Source organism: Thamnophis elegans, chromosome Z (genome assembly GCF_009769535.1).
Source record: "Thamnophis elegans isolate rThaEle1 chromosome Z, rThaEle1.pri, whole genome shotgun sequence".
Taxonomy (NCBI): Eukaryota; Metazoa; Chordata; class Lepidosauria; order Squamata; family Colubridae; genus Thamnophis; species Thamnophis elegans.
Genome location: NC_045558.1, coordinates 82,417,167 through 82,440,039, shown reverse-complemented (window position 1 = coordinate 82,440,039; position 22,873 = coordinate 82,417,167). Strand labels below are relative to the sequence as shown.

At 42.3% G+C, this 22,873-nt stretch overlaps 1 protein-coding gene across 1 annotated transcript in view; it reads left to right on the top strand.

Annotated features, from left to right (window-relative positions):
* GLIPR2 (GLI pathogenesis related 2) overlaps window positions 1-22,873 on the top strand; it is a 56,285-nt gene that overhangs the window by 28,907 nt on the left and 4,505 nt on the right. The window contains exons 2-4 of the mRNA XM_032238061.1: window positions 6,051-6,159; window positions 9,338-9,441; window positions 12,776-12,853. Coding sequence (XP_032093952.1) covers window positions 6,051-6,159; window positions 9,338-9,441; window positions 12,776-12,853 — 291 coding nt within the window. The remainder of the gene's footprint in view (window positions 1-6,050; window positions 6,160-9,337; window positions 9,442-12,775; window positions 12,854-22,873) is intronic.

Sequence of the window (22,873 nt, the reverse complement as noted above, 5' to 3'; positions counted from 1 at the left end):
GCACAGCAACAGAGAAGGCCCACCCCCGGGGGGCCGCCAGCTGACATTGTCCAGTTGATAGCACCCAGAGGTGGCCCAACCTGTGCGATCTTGTTGGTCGTTGGGAGGTAAGTGGCAGGAGGCGGTCTCTCAGGTAGCCAGGTCCTAAACTATGTAGGGCTTTAAAAGTAACGACTAGCACCTTGAAGTGCATCCGGAGACCAATGGGGAGCCAATGCAGCTCGTGGAGGATAGGTGTAACATGGGTATATCTAGATACACCCCATATCGCTTGCGCGGCTGCATTCTGGACCAATTGTAGTCTTCGAACACTTTTTTTTTTTTTTTATAATCAAAGATTCTTTTATTACATTTTCATTTTCCTTTATACAATCACTTAAATACTGTGCAGTTAAAAAAAGAAGAAGCAATAAACAACTCATAACACTTCTATCCTACATACACCCTTCCTTCTACCCCTCCAACTTTCATTTCTCCCTTCCAACAATCCCCTCTTCTACTTCCCCTCCCCCTCAGCCATTCCTTTCTCCCCTTCCCACCATCTCACCCTCCTTACATTCCCTTCTCACTCCCTCTTAATTCCCCCCTCTTCTTTCCCTCTACACCTCGCTTCGGTGTATTTCTAGTATTCATTGGTCTATTTGTTTTGTACTAAAACAAAAGAAAAATAAAAGGAAAAGAAAGAAGAAAAGAAAAAAAGAAGAAAAAAACAACAACAGTATCCAAGTGCATTCATTGTTCTGAAAATTGAGTCTATACTTCCACCCTCCCCCCCACCCACCCCCTGAACCCCCCTCCCTGACCCCCTTCCGACTTCCCAGGTCCCATTCCCGGCATCGTTCTTTATCAAGCAAAGTCTGGAGTATATTGAAACCAAATAGATTAGAAGTTACAAAATAATAAAAAATAATAAAAAATAAAGAACAAAAAAGAAAAGAATAATAAAAAGAAAAAAAAAAGGAGGGGGGTAACCCCCCCAAGAAAGAGAAGTCAATATACTCTCTAACATTAAACTCAGCTTCTCATTATTTTTAAAATTTTAAACAATGTCTTTACCTGCTTCCGCATATAAATTCTATACCTCCCATCCTGCCTTTACCCGTGTCCGCATATATATTTTATCCTCATCCATTGCTCCTCTCATATTTACTCCACCCTCGTGTAGACTCTCCAGATAATCTTTCTTAACCTTGTATTCAAATAACAATTTATACAAAAATCAGCTTACATTCTGGATCAAGATAATCTAATTGAACTTTCACTACCCTTCCATCTACCCCATGCACCCGACTCCATTCATCCCAAACCACAATCCAAGAAAACTATGATCTCCGCTCTCCTCGCCCCAAAGAATAGATCATGCGCAGTTTAAATTAAGATTCAAACAAGTCTTATATAAGTCCCATATAATATATGTCCAAATTCAGCACCGCTTCTTTCAGTCTCAATATCTCTTCATCGGTATACAGCTTTGTCATTTTATACCAGACAGGAGTCCTGAAATTTTATTCAAATTAAAAATTTAAGAAGTATTTTAAAGGCATAGCTGGATCTTTATTCTTTACTCTTCTGCCCTTCCGGAAAGGGAAAGCAACACCCGCCGCCTTGTAGCCACGTGTCCCGCTGCTTATCTTCTCCTTCTCCTTGTCTTTCTCCAAGTCCGGATGAATCAGGAAGTCCCGCCTTCAGGGTTTTGTAGTAAAAATCTCGGGCTTCGCAAACAGAATTGAGACGATATTTTTGGTTCTCAAATGTGACTGTGATACCAGATGGCACTTCCCATTTATATTGTATCTGAGAATCTCTGAGTTTTTCAGTTAAGAAAGTGTAGTCTCTCCTTGCTCTTAATATTTGAGATGGTATTTCTTTAAAAACAATCAAGTCCTGTCCATCGATTCGCAGCCTGTTATTGTAAAACTTCTGTATTATCGCATTTCTGGATTCTCTTGTGGTGAAATATATAATTATGTCCCTCGGAAGCTGTCGTTGTTTTGCTACACACGAGTTCTGGCGATAAATTTTTTGAATCTGCCAATCAAAGTTAAATCCCGGACTTCCCACCGAACGTCTGAAAGCTTCAAAAAAGGTCTGTTTCAAATTCTCCTGTTCCTTTTCACGCAATCCTCTGACTCTTATTGCAAACGCAGTCTTATTGTAATTTATCATAACAAGTTGTTTTTGAGCATTTTCAACTTCCTGTTGTAACGTTTGAATTTTAGATGTCAAATTAGAATTAGTTTTTTCCAAAAGATCCAATTTGTCCTCCATTTCAGAAACATAGCCTGTCATAACAGTCATAACTCTGATCGTATCTTCCCTTGTTTGAGCAATCTTGGCGTCCAGTTTATCATATAAGTCCGATAAAAGTTGTTTAATTTCCTGTCTGAACTCTTTAAGGGTTTCAAAAAGAAATTCTTGCGTTAAGAGATCTCCAGTGGAGGGCGTGGGAGGCAAGGGCAGCGATTTTGTAACAATTTCTTGAGATGTATTATTAAGGAAACGCTTAGACTGCTTCGATTTGGGAGCCATTATAAAAAACGCACAAACAAACAAAGTCTCTGCTCCCCTCGGTTTTAAATGGGGTACTATTTATAGATTTTTAACAGTTAATAAGGAGAAGTCTTCAGGAGAATAGGGCTGATTGAGTGTGTCATATATCAAACGCAGAAGCTATAAAATCGCCATCTTGTAACGCAGCTGGATAAGAAAGCCTTTTACAAAATTGAAGCTGGTATTTTGAATAGTAATAAGAAAAAAAAAATTACAACTTCAAGTTAATATTTGGTTTTGAGGCCATTTCAAAATTTATCTGCCTGCAGTTAATAAAACTCTATTGCCTGAATATGCAGCTTTAAGTGAAGAGGCTGAATTCCCCTTTTATTTTGAAGTTAAGGCTTGGCAAAACTTTCAGTGAGTAAACATTGTAACAAGACCGTTCAGCAGATTCATCACCATTTAACTTCCAGATAAGCAAAGTTAATGAAGGAGTAACATTCTTGTAGAAATAAAGCTAATTAAAAAGCTTCTGCTGGCCTATTGTGAAACCAAAACATGTGATAAGCAATCTCTTTTGTTTTGGATTCTTGTGAATTCTTGTGAGGATTAACAAAAAGTGTTCATTATTACCGGAGAAACCAGCCTGCTCGGCGCCATTTTAAAAGCCTCTAAGTAAATAATTTTTCGGAGGAGAAAAAGAAAGAAGCTAAAATGTTGATAAACAATTATTGTGCACGGAAATGGATTCAGCTCGTGATAAGATTAAATCAAACAAAACTTTGAGCAGAGTGGGGGAGTCTTACTTTGTCCTGCACAAGGCAGTTTGAAGTTCCCAGCACGGACAGCCGTTCTGCCTTGGGCTAGCCCCCCTTTCCTTGCAAGCACAAAAGCTGCAAAAATCGAAGAGCATTTGCCAGCAAAACAGTTTCTTCTTTCCTTCTTGCCTGAAGGATAAGAAAACCTGATAAGACGTCAGATGGAAGATCCTCTAAACAGGTACGTAGCCAGGAATTCGGAGGCAGCTGATTTTTTGCTGCCACCACCAGCAAGCTCCTCCCAGGAAGCCCCGTCTTCGAACACTCTTCAGGGGCAGCCCCATGTAGGGCACGTTACAGTAATCCAGTCTTGAGGTGACGAGGGCATGAGTGACTATTCGAAGTGCCTCCCGGTCCAGGTAGGGCCACAACTGGTGCACCAGGCGAACCTGGGCGAAAGCCCCCCTGGTCACAGCCGACAGATGGTGCTCTAATGTCAGCTGTGGGTCCAGGAGAACACCCAAATTGCGGGCCCTCTCTGAGGGGTGTATAATTTCACCCCCCAGGCTAAGAGGTGGAATGTATGGACTAACCTTGGGAGGCAACATCAATAGCCACTTGGTCTTGTCTGGATTGAGTGCAAGCTTGTTCGCTCCCATCCAGACCCTGACAGCCTCCAGGCACTGGCACATCATTTCCACTGCTTCGCTGAGTTGGCACGGGCCGGACAGATACAATTGAATATCGTCCGCATATTGATGATATTTGATCCCGTGCTGGCGTATGATCTCACCCAGCGGCTTCATGTAGATGTTAAATAGGAGGGGGGACAGGACCGAACCCTGCAGCACCCCATATTTGAGGGGCCTAGGGGTCGACCTCTGCCCTCGAACCAACACCGACTGCAACCTGTCCGAGAGATAGGAGGAGAACCACCTTAAGACGGTGCCTCCCACTCCCACTTCTCTGCTTCTCAGCAGCCCATTATAATGCAGCAAGAGAGTGCAACACCATGTTTACACAGCTGGTCTTAATTTCTTCCTTCTAGAGCGACTTTATCATCAGTTCAATGTTATCAGCCCTACTTCAAGGTCGTTTTCTTAGGCAGCTCTTCTTCTTTTTAACCAGCTTTTATTTACCACTAGATGGCAGTGCAAACAAATAATTCATCATCTCTATCTTTTAAGTTCACTGCTTGAAAACAGATAAACAAATGTTCAAGGTAAAAGCCTATAAAAGTCTGTAAAAGATAAAGAGTAAAGTAAAAGTCAAAGTTCCAATTTTCTTTCTAGCCCTTCAACAGTTAAACAGTTCTCAAGATCTATAGTTTATTTTATTCTGTAAATGGCTCCGTCTGTCTGTTCGCTGCTGGTCCGAGGGTGGGAGAGCTTTCTAACGCCTGTCCCCCAGTATCTCCTGCCACTTTTTCTTTAAAAGAGTTTTTTCAACCGGAGGTTAATTACAGGAATGTTGTACTTTCAAGCAATCTTGTTAACTCACCCGGACGAAGCACTTCGCTGATTTTCCAAGCTGCTCAGCATGGGAGCTCACAATGGCTGCCTTTCCTGCTTTAGGTCCAGGAGCAACCCCAAATTTTGGTCATGTGACCACAGATGCAGTGCAGTGGACATGGATCACATGTCCCTTTGTTCAGTGATTTTGTATCTTTGAATGGTTGTTGAACAAATGGTAATAAATCAAGGACTAACTGTACATATTTTGAGACAGATTGGGGATGAATAAAGGACAGCACAGCCACCCTCAAATTATCAGCAGAATTCCCATAAGAATATTAGGATATATTAGTTTAGGGTTAACCAGCTTAATTTGTGCCTACATTTATTAACTATTTAATTGTTGAACAGAATAATGAATGGATGGATGGATCTGGTGGGTTTGAAATTTTAATTCCAAAATGTATCTTTGTAGAGTTCCTATATCCAAGATGCAAATATTGTAGAGTAAGTTTTCTATACATTGATAAAACTGATTTTTTTTCTTTAGATTTAGATTTAGATTTTAGATTTTTTAGATTTAGATTTAGATTTAGATTTAGATTTTAATAGCATTTATAGGCCGCCCTTTTCCCTGAGGGGACTCAGGGCGGCTTACAATAATAAAGGAAGGGGAGTGAAGACAAAACATAAAAAGAAATGTGCAATAACTGAAAAATACTAAAAACACAACATTCTCTCAGCATTCGGGAGGGGCGGAAGAGTTTATCCCCAGGCCTGACGGGCTAGCCAGATCTTGAGGGCTGTACGGAAGGCCTGGACTGTGGTCAGGGTACGAATCTCCACGGGGAGATTGTTCCATAGCGTCGGAGCAGCAACTGAGAAGGCTCTCCTCCGGGTAGTCGCCAGTCGGCACTGACTGGCGGATGGAATACGGAGGAGGCCCGCTATATGCGATCTGATGGGACGCAGGGAGGTTATTGGCAGAAGGCGGTCTCTCAAATAGTCAGATCCACTACCATGGAGCGCTTTATGGGTGGTAAGTAAGACCTTGAATTGCACCCGGAGATCCACAGGCAGCCAGCGCAGCTCGCGGAGGATAGGTGTTATGTGGGCGAACCGAGGTGCGCCCACAATCACTCGCGCGGCCGCGTTCTGTACTAGCTGAAGTCTCCGGGTGCTCTTCAAGGGCAGCCCCATGTAGAGCACGTTGCAGTATTCCAGCTTAGAGATCACAAGGGCTCGAGTGACTGTCGTGAGAGGCTTAAAGTGTAAGTTACTGTAGGATTTTGTGTTTTGATGTGCTGTTATTTAGTAATATTTATATTATTTTATACTCCATTAGCCTCCAAGCAATTTTCAGAAGAAGTCTTAAGAGCCCACAATGACTACAGGAAGAAGCACGGTGTTCCTTCACTAAAACTCTGTAAGAAATTAAACAGAGAAGCACAGCAGTAAGTACAATTAGATCTTCTTAATTAAATGATAAGTAAATGATGCAGATTACTTTTTTGATGCAAGTAGTCCTTGACTGTAATGGAGCCTGTGACCCATTATGGCTGAAAGTGGTGAAAAATGTTAAGTGCGATAATATCACTTAATGACCCCCCACTCCCTGCTCTGCCTAATGCCACTGTTAAATGAATGTGCAGATTGTTAAGCAAGCATGGGGTACCAGATGAGTGGTGGCGGAGGCACTGGGAGGCCCACCATCCAGTTGAGGACAGACAAGCACCAAAAAGCTTTGCAAAACCAAAAGAAGCCCAAAAGAGTGGAAGAGTTCAGCTAGATTAAGGCCCAGCATCACATTCTAATGCTAGAAAGACTCCTAAACAAGCCTCCATGCTTGGTGGATGAAGCCACACTTGTGGGATGGGCCTCTATACTTATCAGCTGCCTATTGGCAGAATGGGACAATTCATCAGGGCCACAGGGTCTTGCCCATTTCACCCCAGATTTTCCAGCAGAGGACCTTCCAAGGCACTTTGTGCATGGCTGGCCCTCATCCACTGATATACTACCACCACAATTTCTCAACTGCTTCTCCAAGGATGCCTAATCATAGCCAATGCATCACAACCCAAATCTTGACAACCAGTCCCCTCCACCCCTGGAGAATTAAATGCACCTCTGGCGCTTCTCCCTTCTGGTGCACTTTTGGTGCTCGCCCGATGGCAAGAAACACAGCGGGCTTTGGCAGCAGCCTTCGGATAGCGCAGGGTGGAAGATGAAGAGAGTGGCTGAAATGTGCTATTCTTATTTCCTGCATCTGTTACCTACTTTTCCAGTGAGAAACAAGCATCAACACACACACACCTTCCATTGGTTTAAAGTAAATGTTAATGTTTGACTGTGTTTCATTCTTTGGTTCAGCTCTGATGAACTTTGTGTTTTCTGCCCATGGAAGAATGTGTCTGTGTCTCTGATTGGAAAGGTAGATTTCAGGTTGCTGCTGGCTTACTTTAAAAAGATTTCCAACTCCCCCTTTTTTTCCTTCCTGACTTCTTTTTTTGTCAAAGTTCAGCAGCTGTGCTCTTAAAAAAAGAAAAGAAAAAATCTGGTATAATTCCCTTCCCCCAAGTGTTGAATATTTTCCTGATCTGACCCTTTTCAGGCACCACATTGTATAGAAGCCAGTTGAAGTGTCCATCTAGCCTACATCTGAATGCTGAAAAGGGGGCAAATAATTTCAAAAGAGGCTATCTCACTCATCACCACCACTACTCCTTACTTAGAACAGGACCAAGTGATTTGTTTGTGTTGCACATCAATCTCCACCTTTTCTTGCAAAAGAGCTTGAAAATGGCAAGAAGCAGAATTCATCTGTAATCTGACTGCATAATCCCAACATTGCCCCTTGAGGAATAAGTGACTGCTCCACGTACTGAAAAAGAAGCTCTGCTGGTTATATTAAGGCAGCAATATCTCGTTTGTTAGTTGGGGTGGGGAAATCGCCAACCACATTAAACTCTAATGGACTACATCTGAATTGCAACTCAGCAATGAGGATGAATACTACTAACAGTTTTAACAGATTAACAGAGTTGGAAGGGACCTTGCAGGTCATCTAGTTCAACCTCCTGCCCAAGCAGGCTTCTACATCTGCCTCTATACTACCTGCTTTTGAAGGAAGAGCGAGATACCACACATGCTATTTCTGCTTTTCTACAGCCTTCTGCAAGTACCTATAATTCAGATTCATGTTTCTTCTTCAGATACTGTGGCAGATTGAAGAGACTTACTCTTCTGATTCATTTATGTGCTGCTTTACACTATTCATAGATGGCATAGTTGAGTTCTGATTTTTTAAAAAAATCTAATTTCAGATTATCTTCAGTGCATTTTTCGGAAAGTTTTGATACATTCAAGGATAGCTTTATATGAAATACAATGCTAAATAGGTTAATTAAAGCATGAATAACTGTTGGTAAGCTAAAGGTAAAGGTTCCCCTCGCACATCCTGTATGTGCTAGTCGTTCCAGACTCTAGGGGGTGGTACTAATCTCCATTTCTAAGCCGAAGAGCCAGCGCTCTCCAAAGACATCTCCATGGTCATGTAACTGGCATGAAGGTGCACGGAACGCTGTTACCTTCCCACCAAAAGTGGTCCCTATTTTTTCTTCTTGCACTTTTTACATGCTTTTGAACTGCTAGGTTGACAGAAGCTGGGATATGTAACTGGAACTCACTTCGTTATGTGGCACTAGGGATTCTAACCGCCGAACTGCAAACCTTTCTGATCGACAAGCTCAGCGCCTTAGCCCCAGAGCCACCATGTCCCTCTGTTGGTAGAGCTTCCAAATTGAGGGATGGTCATACAAGAAGAGCCCTGGTGGACAGACTCTGTCCACAGCTTGGAATTTGTTCCTGATGGGGCTCAAGGTTGACTCAGCCTTCCGTCCTTCTGATTGTTGGGGGCAATTTGCTGACATTCTAAACTGCCCAGAGGCTAAGTGCAATTGCCAAAATATACTTGTGTGAACCTGTTCCATGCAATTTCTGCCACTAGAAAAACAAATAAACGTGTTGGCTCAAATAACACTAAATCTAACTTACATGAACAGCCATTGGCTTCTTCAGACTGGAGAATTAAATAGCAGTTACAACTATTGCAAATCTAGGAGCGGGAGCATTGAAATAAATAGAGACCTATCTACTTCAAAGGGAATAATGTTTGTACCAACAGAAGACAGTATTCATTGTCAAATCAAATTGTGACAAGAATTAGATACAACAAGAAGTACAATCTAGAACATAGTTGAAAAGTAGAAGACGTTCAAGATGGAGGCTGTCACAGAAATTCAATACTGAAGAGGAGAAAGCTTAAATGCAAGAAACTCAATTTTATTAAATATAAGAAGCACCATGCTAGGGCTGGGACTGGAGGCCCAGTCAGACAGTCATATTAAAAAGCAATCCACTTGTCCATAAAACAGGAAAAAATCATGGTCCTCAAGGTAGCAGAGGCAGCACAATAAAATAGGAAAGGTTAGCAGGAAAAGTGGGGGTAGATGACTTTTTCCCACCAGTGTAAAATTTCTTCTCAAATTATATCATGTATACGTCTGACTAAATCATTTAGGCTATGTGCTCCCTATATTTAGCAAATACTTGTTTATTGTATTAAACAAGGTATTCAGAAGCACTTGCTAGCACAAGAATCCTCAAACACAGTCCTGAATCTAGCAGTGGAAAATGTGGAGAAAATCTAGCATGGGCTTCATACGATCAATCAGGTAAAATAAATCTTTGTTCCTATATACGAAAAGCATGTATTAAACCTGTTAGTGTAAATATATATATATCTTGCTATATAGCATAATCTATAGCACATAGAAACAGAACCCCAATTAATAAATGCATTTAAAGTATCTACTCAACAGCCTGTTAAATCCTTCATAGATATTGTACGCTCTCTAGAGTTCTAAATATCATGCAGTGTAAGTTTCTATGCAAATTATCCCACATGCTCCAGAAGGAGCAGCTCTGTGCCAAGATTCCATTTATGCACATTCCATTTACTCTGATGTAACTTGATAGCTGAACTATAAGCAGACCTATAAACTTAAGCTGAACTATAATAAAGAAAATTTTTGAATTTTATGGACTAATGGAATAAAGTGAAGTGTGTCATGTAAAAAAAAATTCCTTTTTTAAAATTTTTGGAAAAGGGGAACTCTGCATTAAGGAGAATGATCTGGGAAGTTTATTTTAAAGGGAGCTTCAACATTAATTTCTCTTGAATTTTGCTTGTAGCATTTTTTAAATTATGAAAAGGTTCCCTTAATTTTCATTTCTTTCCTACCATGAGAACTCAAAGTACAGTAATATGGATTTCCCTTTAACCTGACCTATTGACATCTCTCCATTTCTTTCTTTATTCTGATATTTCATCCCACTCCTTTATTGAGCAAGTAAATCTTTTTGATTTGCTTGTACACATCCATAAACTTGACTTATTTATATATCAATCTGCAGACTTTTAAAAAATATGATTAAATATATATCTCCAAAAATTAAATATGTATTTCCAAATGTGTGCTTTAAAAAGTAAGATGTTCAATGTAAATATTAGAATATTTGGTAAAGAGAAACATGGTAACTCACAGAATATATTAAATTGCCTTGGAGAAAACAGATGAAGTTATTTGCTACCAAAATTTGCAATACATCAAGCACTTGTATTGGTTTTTTCATACATTTTCTGTGGTCACAAGTAAAGGGAATGAACTATTCTTGAATAGTTATCTTGTCTCTACAATATCTAAATCTGCTGTGTATAAATCTATTATTGCTGGATAATTTTGGTAGATACTAGGAAAGTAGTTAAATTGTTAGGCTAAGGTAGTGAGATCCAGATCAAGTCCTCATTTGATCATGAAAGCTCATAGGTTAACTTGAGGCTAGAAAATATTTCTACTCAGTCTACCTCACAGGACTGTAGTGATAAAATGCAGAGAATGGGAATAAGGTAACAAAGATTTGAAAGATGGTAACAACAGTGCACCAATGATTGGAAAAAGTTGTTGAAAATAAGTGAAACTAGAAAAGGAATATGCAGGGCATAGACATATGCCATCTCCCATTGATTTTCCAACTTTAGCCATGGAATTCAAAGTAACGTACATAAGGATTTTTCCATTTGTAACAGCAATGTTGTTGGCTGAGCTATAGAGATATTGAACAACTTACCATGGCTGGCTTGCTCTGGCCAGCATGCTCTAGCCAACTTACTTCTGCCAACTCGCCTTTGCCAAGTCGACACAGCATAATTTCACACTGTCAACTCACGGGGGAACAACTCACCATGGACGGTTGTAGGAAAAGCCAGGTGGATAGATAAGCGAGAAGGTGGGCAGAGTATGCGGGGTATGGCAGGTAAGAAAGCAGGTGGGCAAAGCTTGTGAGTGTGGCAGGAGGATGGACCATGCCACCAGCAGAAGAAGCAACATGGAGCATGTCCCATCATGTAGCAGCAGCCGCAGCAGCCCAATTGCTAGTGAACCAATGTTCGATTCAAGTTGGTCTGGGCCACTTTAAGGAAGCACACAGAACACTGCTCTCCCTGTCCAATGCATCTTATGTGATCATGGTGAGTCAGTAAACCTTATCAACCCCCACCCCCACCCCCATGCAGCTAGTCGTCCTGTACTGCCTGCTCTGGCTGCCCTCACCATCCTCGCCCACTTTTGTCTGGAGCCCAGTGTGGCAATTAGGATTCCTGGGAGACAATTCAGCCAGCCATTGGAACTTTAAAAAAAAGATAATATGCATATACTGTATGCCCAAGGCAAAAAACAAAACAAAACACTGAGCTTCCTATGCCTCAGATTCATTTTCATTAATCCCATGGCAGCTTGCACTGAGCACCAATTGGGCGGCAGGCAGCTGCTTCTGCAGGGACACACTACTGCAGCTGGTGGTGTGATCCAACCTCTTGCTGGACCCTGTATGCTCTATCAACCCACTCTCTTGATATCAAGCAACAAGCAATGTTGTTGGCTTATATGTTCTGCTCACCACTTGCTCACCTGCCTGGCTTTCACTCTGGCTGCTCGGGCAATCCATCGTCTTGCCACACCCCAGACACTTTGCCCACTCACTCATTCACCAGCTGCTACCCGTGCATTCTGGCCACCATCTCACTCTCCCACTGCACCGCTCACCACTCGGCTTCCCATTCTGCTTTTCCCCCAGCTGCCCAGGCAATCCATCATCTTGTTGCACCCCACCCACTCTGCCCACCCACTTGCTTGACCACTGCACCCCATGCATTCTGCCTACGCACTTATTGCCCTGCCTACCCCACTGGCTTTTCCTTCAACCAACCGCAACAAGTTGTCCCCATGGTGAATTGGTCATGTGGAACTGTCCTGCAGAAACTTGGTAATGGCAAGTTGGCAGTAGTGAGCTGGCCGCAGTCAGCTGTCCCATTCTGATATGGCAATATGCACAAAACTGTACTCAGTGTCATTCACTTCATAATATGATGTGGTTCCTATATGTATCTCTTTAAATAGTCTCAATATAGGTTAGTACTTCAATATCAACATTCTTCTTTTATCTTGCACTTATATGCATGTTGATGTTAAATAAATGATTTTAGAAAATCACAAGCAAATATTTTAATAATTACAGATCATTCATACATAAACAAAAGCTATTTCATAGCTACCCAGGCATTTAAAAATTCTTTCAATAGTATTATGTGATTACCAGATGTGGGTTACTCCTGGTTCGGCCCGGATCGGGCAAACTGGTAGAAATGGCGGCAGGAGGCTCCAGCCACCCACCTGGATGCTTCTGCACATGCGCAGAAGTGTCATGCACCAGTGCCCTCCCCGAACCGGTAGTAAAAAAATTGGCAACCACTACTGGTGCTTACTATCTCCTTTAACTTATTTTAATAATTTCTTAAGAAATCAAATTATCATGGCTAATGGTCAATATCTTAATCAAACTGGAATTAATAAAAGAATTTGATAATCTGTAACTGTCAAGAAGAAAGAGAAGGGAAGGGAAGAGTTCACTTCATTCCAGTTCCATTGCACAGTTTTCTTTGTCTTGCAGGAAGCGAAGTAGCTGACAGATGGTATAATGAAATAAAGAATTATAATTTCCAAAGCCCTGGTTTTTCCTCTGGGACAGGTAGGTATACTGGGCACTGTTTTGTAACATGGCACAGAAAGAAACATTTGGTTTTCTCCCAGATTGTAAAACCTCATGCTGACAGAGATACAAGAATGTAATGTTCAAATATTGACAGAAACATTTTGGAGTCATAGGAATGTATGGAGGGTGAAAACATTTTAAAATATTTCTCTAATGTTTTAATTCAAAGCATCATTGATTTCAAAATAGGTATAGTTTAAGTTCTCAGAAAAGAAATGGATTACAGTACTTAGAAATTTAATAATATAAGTTTATTTGTGTACTGCACTTTACATTTTAATGAATTTGCCTTATTTACAAAATATATAGCAATAGCGCTTAGACTTATATAGCACTTCATAGTGCTTTACAGCTCTGGACAGCGATATACAGAGTCAGCATATACAACAATCTGGGTTCTCATTTTACCAACCTTGGAAAGATGGAAAGTTGAGTCAATCTTAAACTGGTGAGAATCAAATTGGCAAACTGCTGGCAGTCGGCAGTCAGCAGAATTAGCCCTCAATATTAACCACTATTGTCACATGGCTCTTAATAAAATATGCAAATATTATATTTACAATATGCAAAATATAATACACACACAGAGACAAAGACACACACACATTTATATACCGTATTTTTCGGAGTATAAGATGCAACTTTTTTCCTCAAAAAAGAGGCTGAAAATCTGGGTGCATCTTATACATCAAATCCAGCATTTTTTGGCGTCCTGAAGCCTCACCCCCTTCACCAAAATGGCCATGCATACCCTAATGGAGGCATTCAGAGAGCTCTGGGGGCTGGGGAGGGCAGAAATGAGCAAAGAATGGGCTGTTTTTGCCCCCCCCCCCCAGCACCAAGCAGCACTCTATAAACCTCCATAAGACTATGCATGCAATTTTTTTTGACAAAAAATGGGCCAGTTTTCACAAAAAATGGGCTGTTTTATGCTTGTTTTTGCCCCCCATTCTCCCAGGAGCACCCTGCGAGCCCCCCCGATTATTCATGACTTTAAAAAAAACATGCTCGTTTTTGTGAAAAACGGGCCATTTTGGGGAGGTTTGCAGGGTGCAAAATCACTTTTGTTTTCCTTTTGGAAAGCTCTTTAACTGATTGATGAGAATTACATTGACCAAGTGCTGTGCCAGCAGAAATACCTACCTATCTACTGTATTTCTCTCTCTCCCCCCCCTCTCTCTTTCTCTCTCTCTCTATCCCTCTACCTACCTACCTACACACACACTCCATCTCCCTACCTACCTACTGTATTTCTCTATCTCTCTCTATTTCTCTCTATCCCTGTATCTACCTAACTACTCTCTCCCTACCTATCTACTGTATTTCTCTCCCTATTTCTCTCTCTCTATCCACCTACCTACCTACCTACCTACCTACCTAGACACACTGAAATTATTTGTGAGGTGCAAGAGATGGTGAGCATGGTCACCTTATGGTTGCTGCTGTTTTCAATATTTTTGGGGAGGGCTTATTTTTTGGGAGGGTTTATTTTAGTGCATGCACTAAAAAGCCCAATTGGGCTTATTATCTGGGGAGATTTTATTTTCAGGGAAACAGGCTCCATACAACTCTACTCTGCCCTTTTTCTTTAACAATAACAATTTTGGATTACTTTGTATTACAAATTAAAAATAATTCTTTAAATTTCAGATATTAATATGCAAACATTCCCTGTTGAGAGAAATATAGAACTGCTTCTGTAAAACAATTTGTATCCATACTAATTAAAAAGAGAAATAAATTAAAATAAGATGTAGTATCCCAATCATACCACAAGATGGTGATAAATCACTACAATTTATTCATTGATTGCTGGAGTCAGGCTCTTTTACTGCAAAAATGGCTTAAAGGTAGCTTAATGAAGACAATGCAAAATATTCAGCAACTGTCAGTATTATATGCTATTTAAACTCAGTTTGTTTAGAGACATAGGTATAAAGTATTATAGCAGAATAACAGAATAATAGAAAAGAAGAGTTGAAAGGAATCTTGGAAATCTTCTAATCTAACTCCTGCTCAAGCAGGAAACCTTATATCATTTCAGGCAAATGGTTGTCCAATCTCTTCTTAAAAACTTCCAGTATTGGAGCATTCATAATTCCTGGAGACAAGCCTTTGCACTGATTAATTGTTCCAACTGTCAGGAAATTTTTATTTGGTTCTAGGGCGCGTCTCTCCTTGACTAGTTTCCATCATTGCTTCTTGTTCTGCCTTCAGGTGCTTTGGAGAATAGTTTGATTCCTTTTTATGTATGGCAGCTCCTTAGATATTGCTATCACATCACCCCTAGTCTTTAAAAAAAAAAAATTAAACTAGACACACTCAATTCCAGCAATTATTCTTTATATGTTTTAGACTCCAATCATCTTTGTTGCTTTTCTATGCACTCTTTTTAGAGTGTCAACATCTTTTTTACTTTGTGGCAACCAAAACTGGATGCAGTATTCCAAGTGTGGTCTTACCAAGGCATTATAAAGTAGTATTAACACTTCATGTGATCTTGATAAAATCTCTTTATTAACGTGGCAGCTGGAGTACACTGCTGGCTCATATTTAAGTGATTGTCTATTAGGACTCCAAGATCCCTCTCACAATTACTACTATTGAGCAAGGTACCACATATAGTGTTCCTGTGCATTTTGTTTTTCTTACCTAAATATAGAACTTTATTTTTTTCAACCACTGAATTTCATTTTGTCAACAGGGTCCAATGTTCAAATCTATAGAGATCCTTCTATATCTTAAGCTTATCTTCTGGAGTGTTGGCTATTCCAGCTTAGAGTTATCTGTAAATTTGATGAATTCCCCATCTATCTCCCCATCCAAGTCATTGATGAAGATATTGAAGAGAGTGAGCCTTGGGGTACCCCACTGCATATGTCCATCCAAGTAGATGCAGTTCTATTAGGACTCCACATTGAGTGTGGTTGGTCAGCCAGTCCATCTGGTGGTGATGCTGTCTAACCCACATTTTCTATCTTATCAAATAATAGGTTGTGGTCCATCAAATGCCTTACTAAAGTAAAAGTAAATGATACCCATAGCTTTTCTCTGGTCCACTAATTTTGTCACTTCGTCAAAAATGTAATAAAATTTGTCACGATATGTTTTTGACAAACCCATGTTGGCTTTTGGTGATGACATTGTTTGCCTCTAGATATATGTAGATTCATTGATTGATGATCTTTTCCTGAATCTTCCCAAGTATTGATGTTGGGCTGATACTGAACTTGGCATTTAATTTTGTTGTATGAGATGCAATAAAGGAAACTAAACTAAATTAAACTGATAGGTCTGGATTCCCGCCCCCCCATTCCCTCCTTTTAAAGATGAGGCCTTATATCAGCCTCTTTCCAGTTCTCTGATAGTTCCCCAATGATCTAGGATCTTTGAAAGATATGGATCAGTGTTTCTGGAATCAAGTAGGCCATTCCTTCAGAACCTTGGGGTGTAATCCATCTGGTTCTGGGGATTCAAACATTTCTAGGGTGTATAGGTGCTCTCTTACCATTTCCTGGCCTATTTTAACCTGAATTCCTAATCTGTTTTTTACGGTACTGTTGTTGATAAGTTCACACCCCCACCCCCACCCCAGTAAAGACAGATTCAGAAAATAAGTTAAGCAGTTCTGCATTCGGTCTGTTACTCATAAAATAAATAAATAATAAATAATAAATAAAATATTTATTTGTGAGCCATGGTGCAGTGGTTAGAGTGCAGGACTGGAGGCTATTTCTGCAGACTGCCCACTGCCTGCAATTTGGCAGTTCAAATCTCACCAGGCTCAAGGTTACTCCGCCTTCCATCCTTCCAAAATGAGAACCAGATTGTTGGGGGCAATATGCTGACTCTGTAAACCACTTAGAGAGTGCTATAAAGTACTGTGAAGTGGTATATATGTCTAAGTGCTGTTGCTATTATTATACAGTAAATAAATAATAAAACAAAGCAAAATAAATATATTTTTAGGGTTAGATTTTTAAAATAAATATATCTATATAAAATAAATGCATCTATATTTAGAGTTAGCCCTAAACTCTAACACTGATTTGAGGCTAAAATGTTTCTTACATATCTACAGAATTAAGCAAGACTTATTCTTGCTTAATACTAAGATTTCCTTCTTTCCTGGAATTCTAGTGAGTCAATTCTGAATTCTAGTGAGTCAGTTCTGAAGCTGTGCAAGGATATTAAATTGAACATGTTTATTGCATCAGTCCAGTTTCTCAGAATTCTGCCTCTAGTTAATATATTTCTATTTAAGAAAAAAAGAAATGATAACATCTAAGACAGTGTTTCTCAACCTTGGCAACTTGAAGATGACTGGACTTCAACTCCCAGAATTCCCCAGCCAGCAAATGCTGGCTGGGGAATTCTGGGAGTTGAAGTCCAGACATCTTCAAGTTGCCAAGGTTGAGAAACACTGATCTAAGATATGCCTAAAGGCTAAAGTTATCTCTATGTGACGGAAGAAATTGTTTCTTCTTGAAATGTACTGACACACAATGTGCTAGTTGCCTCCAGTGAATTTGGATAAAGATTTACAATCTGCACATTTACTAGATAGATAGTTTATACCTTTTTAATATGTCCTCTCAGGCTGGAGAGAGCAAGTTGCTATTTTATGTTAATCCCAGGTTTTCTTCAAAAACTCTTTTCTTCTTCTCTTCTTCTCTTGATAAATTTGTAATCCACAAAGGCCCACCAAACCCCAGTGTTCAACCCCAAAAGTCTCATAAATCACCAAAAGGAGAACTCAAAATGTATTCCACTTGATTGTAAAAGTAAATCCCTGCTAGTTCCCAGCTTCAGTTTATTCTATCTTTTTAGCTTCCATGTGAGTTCAGAGAGCTACAATGTTTTAAAAAGTTAAAATGTTTCACTCTCTGTTTCTGCTATCCAGTATGAACAGTTTACAGGTACAGATAACTTGCTTATTACTTGTAGCAGACAAGCTAATCAACGCTGTGAACCTGCGCAACCTTTTCTTATATTTCTTTTAATCGGTATGTTGAGTGCATGGGATTGCTTGAGATGACATGAATGATTTCACTTTTTTATTATTATATAGTTGTATTGGTGTTTTAACTTTTCCAGTGAGGACTGTTTGTGTGAGAGTTTGGGTATGAGTGATTCGGAGGACCTGGCGGGGTATGCGGGGGCCATCGAGGTGGTTGGGGGAACTATATCCACGGGAGAGGGTCGGAGCATCGCGGTCATAACAGGGAGAGGCAGATATGGCGGGGACTTTAGGGCAGGCCATCATCGGGGAAGGAGGGCTCGCTGTGTCATAGAGATCCCTCCTTCCGGCCCTAGGAGTCCCACTCCAAGGTCAGATGGCGCGAGTAATCAGGACCCTGGTCTCAGGCTGCTGTCGCTAAATGCCAGGTCTGTTGTTCATAAGGCTCCCCTCATCCGGGACTTGATAACTGATGAGGGCGCAGACCTGGCATGTATTACTGAGACATGGCTGGGCACGGAGGGAGGAGTCCCCCTCGTTGAGATGTGCCCAGCCGGATTTCAGGTGCTGCATCAGCCGAGAGCCCAGGGAAGGGGTGGCGGTGTGGCTATCGTAGTCCGGGAGTCTTTAGTACCTCGTAGGATCCCTGCTCCGGAGCTTGTCAGGTGTGAGTCTCTGCTGGTGAAGCTGGACCTCAAGGGTCAAGTGGGTCTGCTGCTTATGTACCTGCCTCCCAACTGCGTTGCAGCAGCCCTCCCCTCGCTCCTCGAGTCAGTAGCCGAGCTAGCAGTTGAGTTCCCTAGACTTATGGTTCTGGGGGACTTCAACTTGCCTTCGCTCGGTGAACACTCTGATGGAGCGCAGGAGTTCATGGCTTCCATGACAGCCATGGGCTTGACTCAGGTAATTCGAGGCCCAACTCACTCAGCGGGTCACACACTTGACCTCGTATTCCTCTCGGAGCAGTGGAGTTACGATCTTGGTCTGAGGGGTAATGAGATCATACCCCTGTCGTGGTCAGACCACTACCTACTGAGGCTAGACTTCCGGAGGCGAAACCCCCACCGTAGGGAGGAGGAACCGACCAGCTGGTTCCGCCCCAAGCGACTTATGGACCCGGTTAGGTTCCAGACGGAGCTTGGGGTTATTCCTGATACCCTCGCCCACAGTTCGGTGGAGACCCTCGTTGCTGCCTGGCACTCGGCAGCTTCGGGGTCTCTAGACCGGATTGCGCCACTACGGCCCCTCCGGGTCAGCGGCCCCCGGAGGCCTCCTTGGTTCACTGAGGAGCTCCGGGAGATAAAGCGCCGGAGGAGACGCCTAGAGCACTCGTGGAGGTCCGATAGGTCCGAGTCGAAGTGGGCACTTTTAACAGCATGCACCAAGGAGTATATTCGGACTCTAAGAACAGCAAAAAGAACATATATTGCCTCCTTGGTAGCGTCCGCCGAGTCCTGCCCAGCCGCCCTGTTTAGGATAACCTGCTCCCTCCTAAATAGGAGGGAGACGGGGGACCCCTTACAGGGTAAGGCTGAGGAATATGTCCAGTTCTTGGCGGACAAAGTTGCCCGGTTTCGAGCGGACCTGGACTCCACTCCAGTAGATCCAGCCGGGACACAAGGGGAAGACTTGGCAAACCATCTCTGGGTTGAGTTTCAGGAAGTTGCCTCTGGGGATGTGGACAAGGCTATGCGAGCTGTGAGTGCCTCCACCTGTATACTGGACCCGTGTCCCTCCTGGCTGGTTGCCAGCATCAGTGAGGTGACACGAGGCTGGATCCAGGCAGTTGTTACCGCCTCTCTTCGGGAGGGGTACTTCCCCACCGCGCTTAAGACAGCGGTGGTGAGACCCCTCCTGAAGAAACCGTCCTTGGATCCAGCTGTCCTTAATAACTACCGTCCAGTCTCCAACCTCCCCTTTGTGGGGAAGGTTGTTGAGAAGGTGGTGGCTCTCCAGCTTCAGCGTACCTTGGAGGAAGCTAACTATCTTGACCCCTTCCAGTCTGGCTTCAGACCCGGTTACAGCACAGAAACCGCTTTGGTCGCATTGACCGATGATCTCTGGAGAGCTAGGGATGGAGGCCATGCTTCCATCCTAGTTCTCCTTGACCTCTCAGCGGCTTTCGATACCATCGACCATGGTATCCTTCTGCGACGACTGCGGGAGATAGGGGTGGGCGGCACTGTTTTGCAGTGGTTCTCCTCCTATCTCTCGGACAGGTCGCAGTCGGTGTTGGTGGGGGGGCAGAGATCGTCCCTGAGGCCCCTAACTTATGGGGTTCCGCAGGGGTCGGTCTTATCCCCCCTACTATTTAACATATACATGAAACCGCTGGGTGAGATCATTCAGAGGCACGGGATAAAATACCATCAATATGCGGACGATACACAGTTGTATCTGTCCGCCCCGTGCCAACTCAATGAAGCGGTGGACATGATGAACCGGGGTCTTGAGGCCGTTAAAGACTGGATGAGAGCAAACAAGCTGATACTCAACCCAGACAAGACCGAGTGGCTGTTGTGTTTTCCTCCCAAAAATTTGACCAACGTACCATCACTCAGGCTGGGGGGACAAAATTTATACCCCTCAGAAAGGGCCCGCAACTTGGGAGTCCTCCTGGACCCACAGCTGACTTTTGACCACCATCTTGCAGCTGTGACCAGGGGGGCATTTGCCCAGGTTCGCCTGGTGCGCCAGTTGCGGCCCTACCTGAATCGGGAGGCCCTCACAACAGTCACTCGAGCCCTTGTGATCTCCAGGCTGGAATACTGCAATGTGCTCTACATGGGGCTGCCCTTGAAGAGCACCCGGAGACTTCAGTTAGTCCAGAATGCGGCCGCGCGAGTGATCGTGGGCGCACCACGGTTCGCCCACATAACACCGATCCTCTGTGAGCTGCACTGGCTACCTGTCGATCTCCGGGTGCACTTCAAGGTCCTACTCACCACCTATAAAGCGCTCCATGGTAGTGGATCTGGCTATTTGAGAGACCGCCTTCTGCCAATTACCTCCCTGCGTCCCATCAGATCGCATAGAGTTGGCCTCCTCCGTATTCCATCCGCCAGTCAGTGCCGACTGGCGACTACTCGGAGGAGAGCCTTCTCTGTTGCGGCTCCGATGCTATGGAATAATCTCCCCGTGGAGATCCGTACCCTCACCACCGTCCAGGCCTTCCGCACAGCTCTCAAGATCTGGCTAGCCCGTCAGGCCTGGGGATAAGTTTTACTTTCGCCCCTCCCGAATGTTAAGTGAATGTTGTGTTTTACTGTTTAATTTATTCTTGTTCACATCTCTTTTTGTATTTGTCCTACACTCCCCTTCCCCTTTTATTGTAAGCCGCCCTGAGTCCCCTCAGGGAAAAGGGCGGCCTATAAATGTACAATAAATACCAAAATACCAAACGCCTGATCTTCCAGCTAGTTCATTTCACTCACTTTCACTTCTAAAAGTCTTTCTCAGCCTTTAGATGTCGCTGTTGCTCTATTTCTCTAATTTTTTTCTCTTTTTAACTTATATTATCCAATGCAAACTTTTTAAGGATTCCAGAGCCAGAATTTCATATTCCAAAAAGTTTTCAATTCAGTTAATATTGTTGTTGAAATGACCAGCCCAGTTTTTCCAGCTTCAAACTTATTTCTCTCTCTCATACAGTTCTCTTTCCCTTTTCTGGATCTGCAAACAGCTCTCAAGCTTGCTTGCAGCTATTCTTGGGGGTGGGGGTGTGTGTGGAAAACAAACAAATCTACCTCCTCCTCTTTGAGTTCCACTTTTACCCAGGCTAATCATTAAGGTGGCAAGTTCCTCAACAGAAGTTGGAAAAGTCTCACCCAGATCAGCTACACTGTTCCTCAGTCTTGCTTCATCGGTCGGCTGTCACTGCCTTGGTCAGGCTCATAATGGCCGTCTTTTTCTTCTTGAGAGCTTCCTCTGGAGCAAACAATGAGTTTCTGATCTCCTTGTTATCGATAGAGTGTCCTCTCTGTCTTCATCATCCCTGCAGGGTGACCTGGGTCCAAAAGGACCTATTGGCAGGTAGGATTCGCCGGGTTTCCATGAAAACACACCATGTCACCACGATGTCAGCCCTGCCTCTGCAAATTGCTATTCTGTTATGTCCTCATATTAGAGATTTCATGATTCTGCACTTCAGAGTGGTTGGGAGATTGCTGTGGGTTTATGTATTACTTGATTCCCTAAGGTCAAGTAACCTAAATTCCCAAGGCAATTATAGTTCATAAAACTTGGTACATTGAAAAAAGGAGAGTGTTCTGTGAGTCAGTTCCTAATAGAGGAATTATTATGTTAATTGCAGTTGCTGTATGTACTTTATGGATCTCACAAAGAATGAAACGGTAACATATTATGTCCTAGTGGTTAAATAAAGTGTAAATTAGCGTGTATCAAGCACATGCAAGCACGCGGTGCATCCACGAGTGAACCAGCAGTAGAGATTGCTGGAACCCACCCCTGGATAGAGCCCATTATTCAAGTATGTCAAGATCTTTTTGGATTCTGAGGTTGTCTTCCGGGGTGTTGGCTATTCCTGCCAGCTTAGTATCATATGCAAATTTATGAGTTCCCCTTTTATTCTCTCATCTAAATCATTTATGAAGATATTGAAGAGTACTGATCTTGTCAGAACATTGTGGTACCCCACTGCTTACTTTCCTCAATTGTAAATGTAGTACCATTAAAGATTACTCATTGAGTATGTTTTGTTAGCCAGTTACAGATCCAATAGAGAATGTTGACGTGTTCCAATGAGTCTCTCCAATTGGGAATTATGTATTAAAATATTCAGACAATGAATGAAACTAAATGGTGGGGGAAAGTGGGAACTTTTTTCACAGAGTCCATAACAAATCCCTTAAAATTGCAAGATAGTCATCATGGCATCATATGGAGAGATTCAGAAGGGGATTACACAAATTCATTAATGCTAAATCTACTGCAAACTGCTTCTAATTGAAGTTATAGTCAATAACTTCTTGAAACCAGTTTGCAGGGAAAATTGTTCCTCTGCAAGGCTATGTACA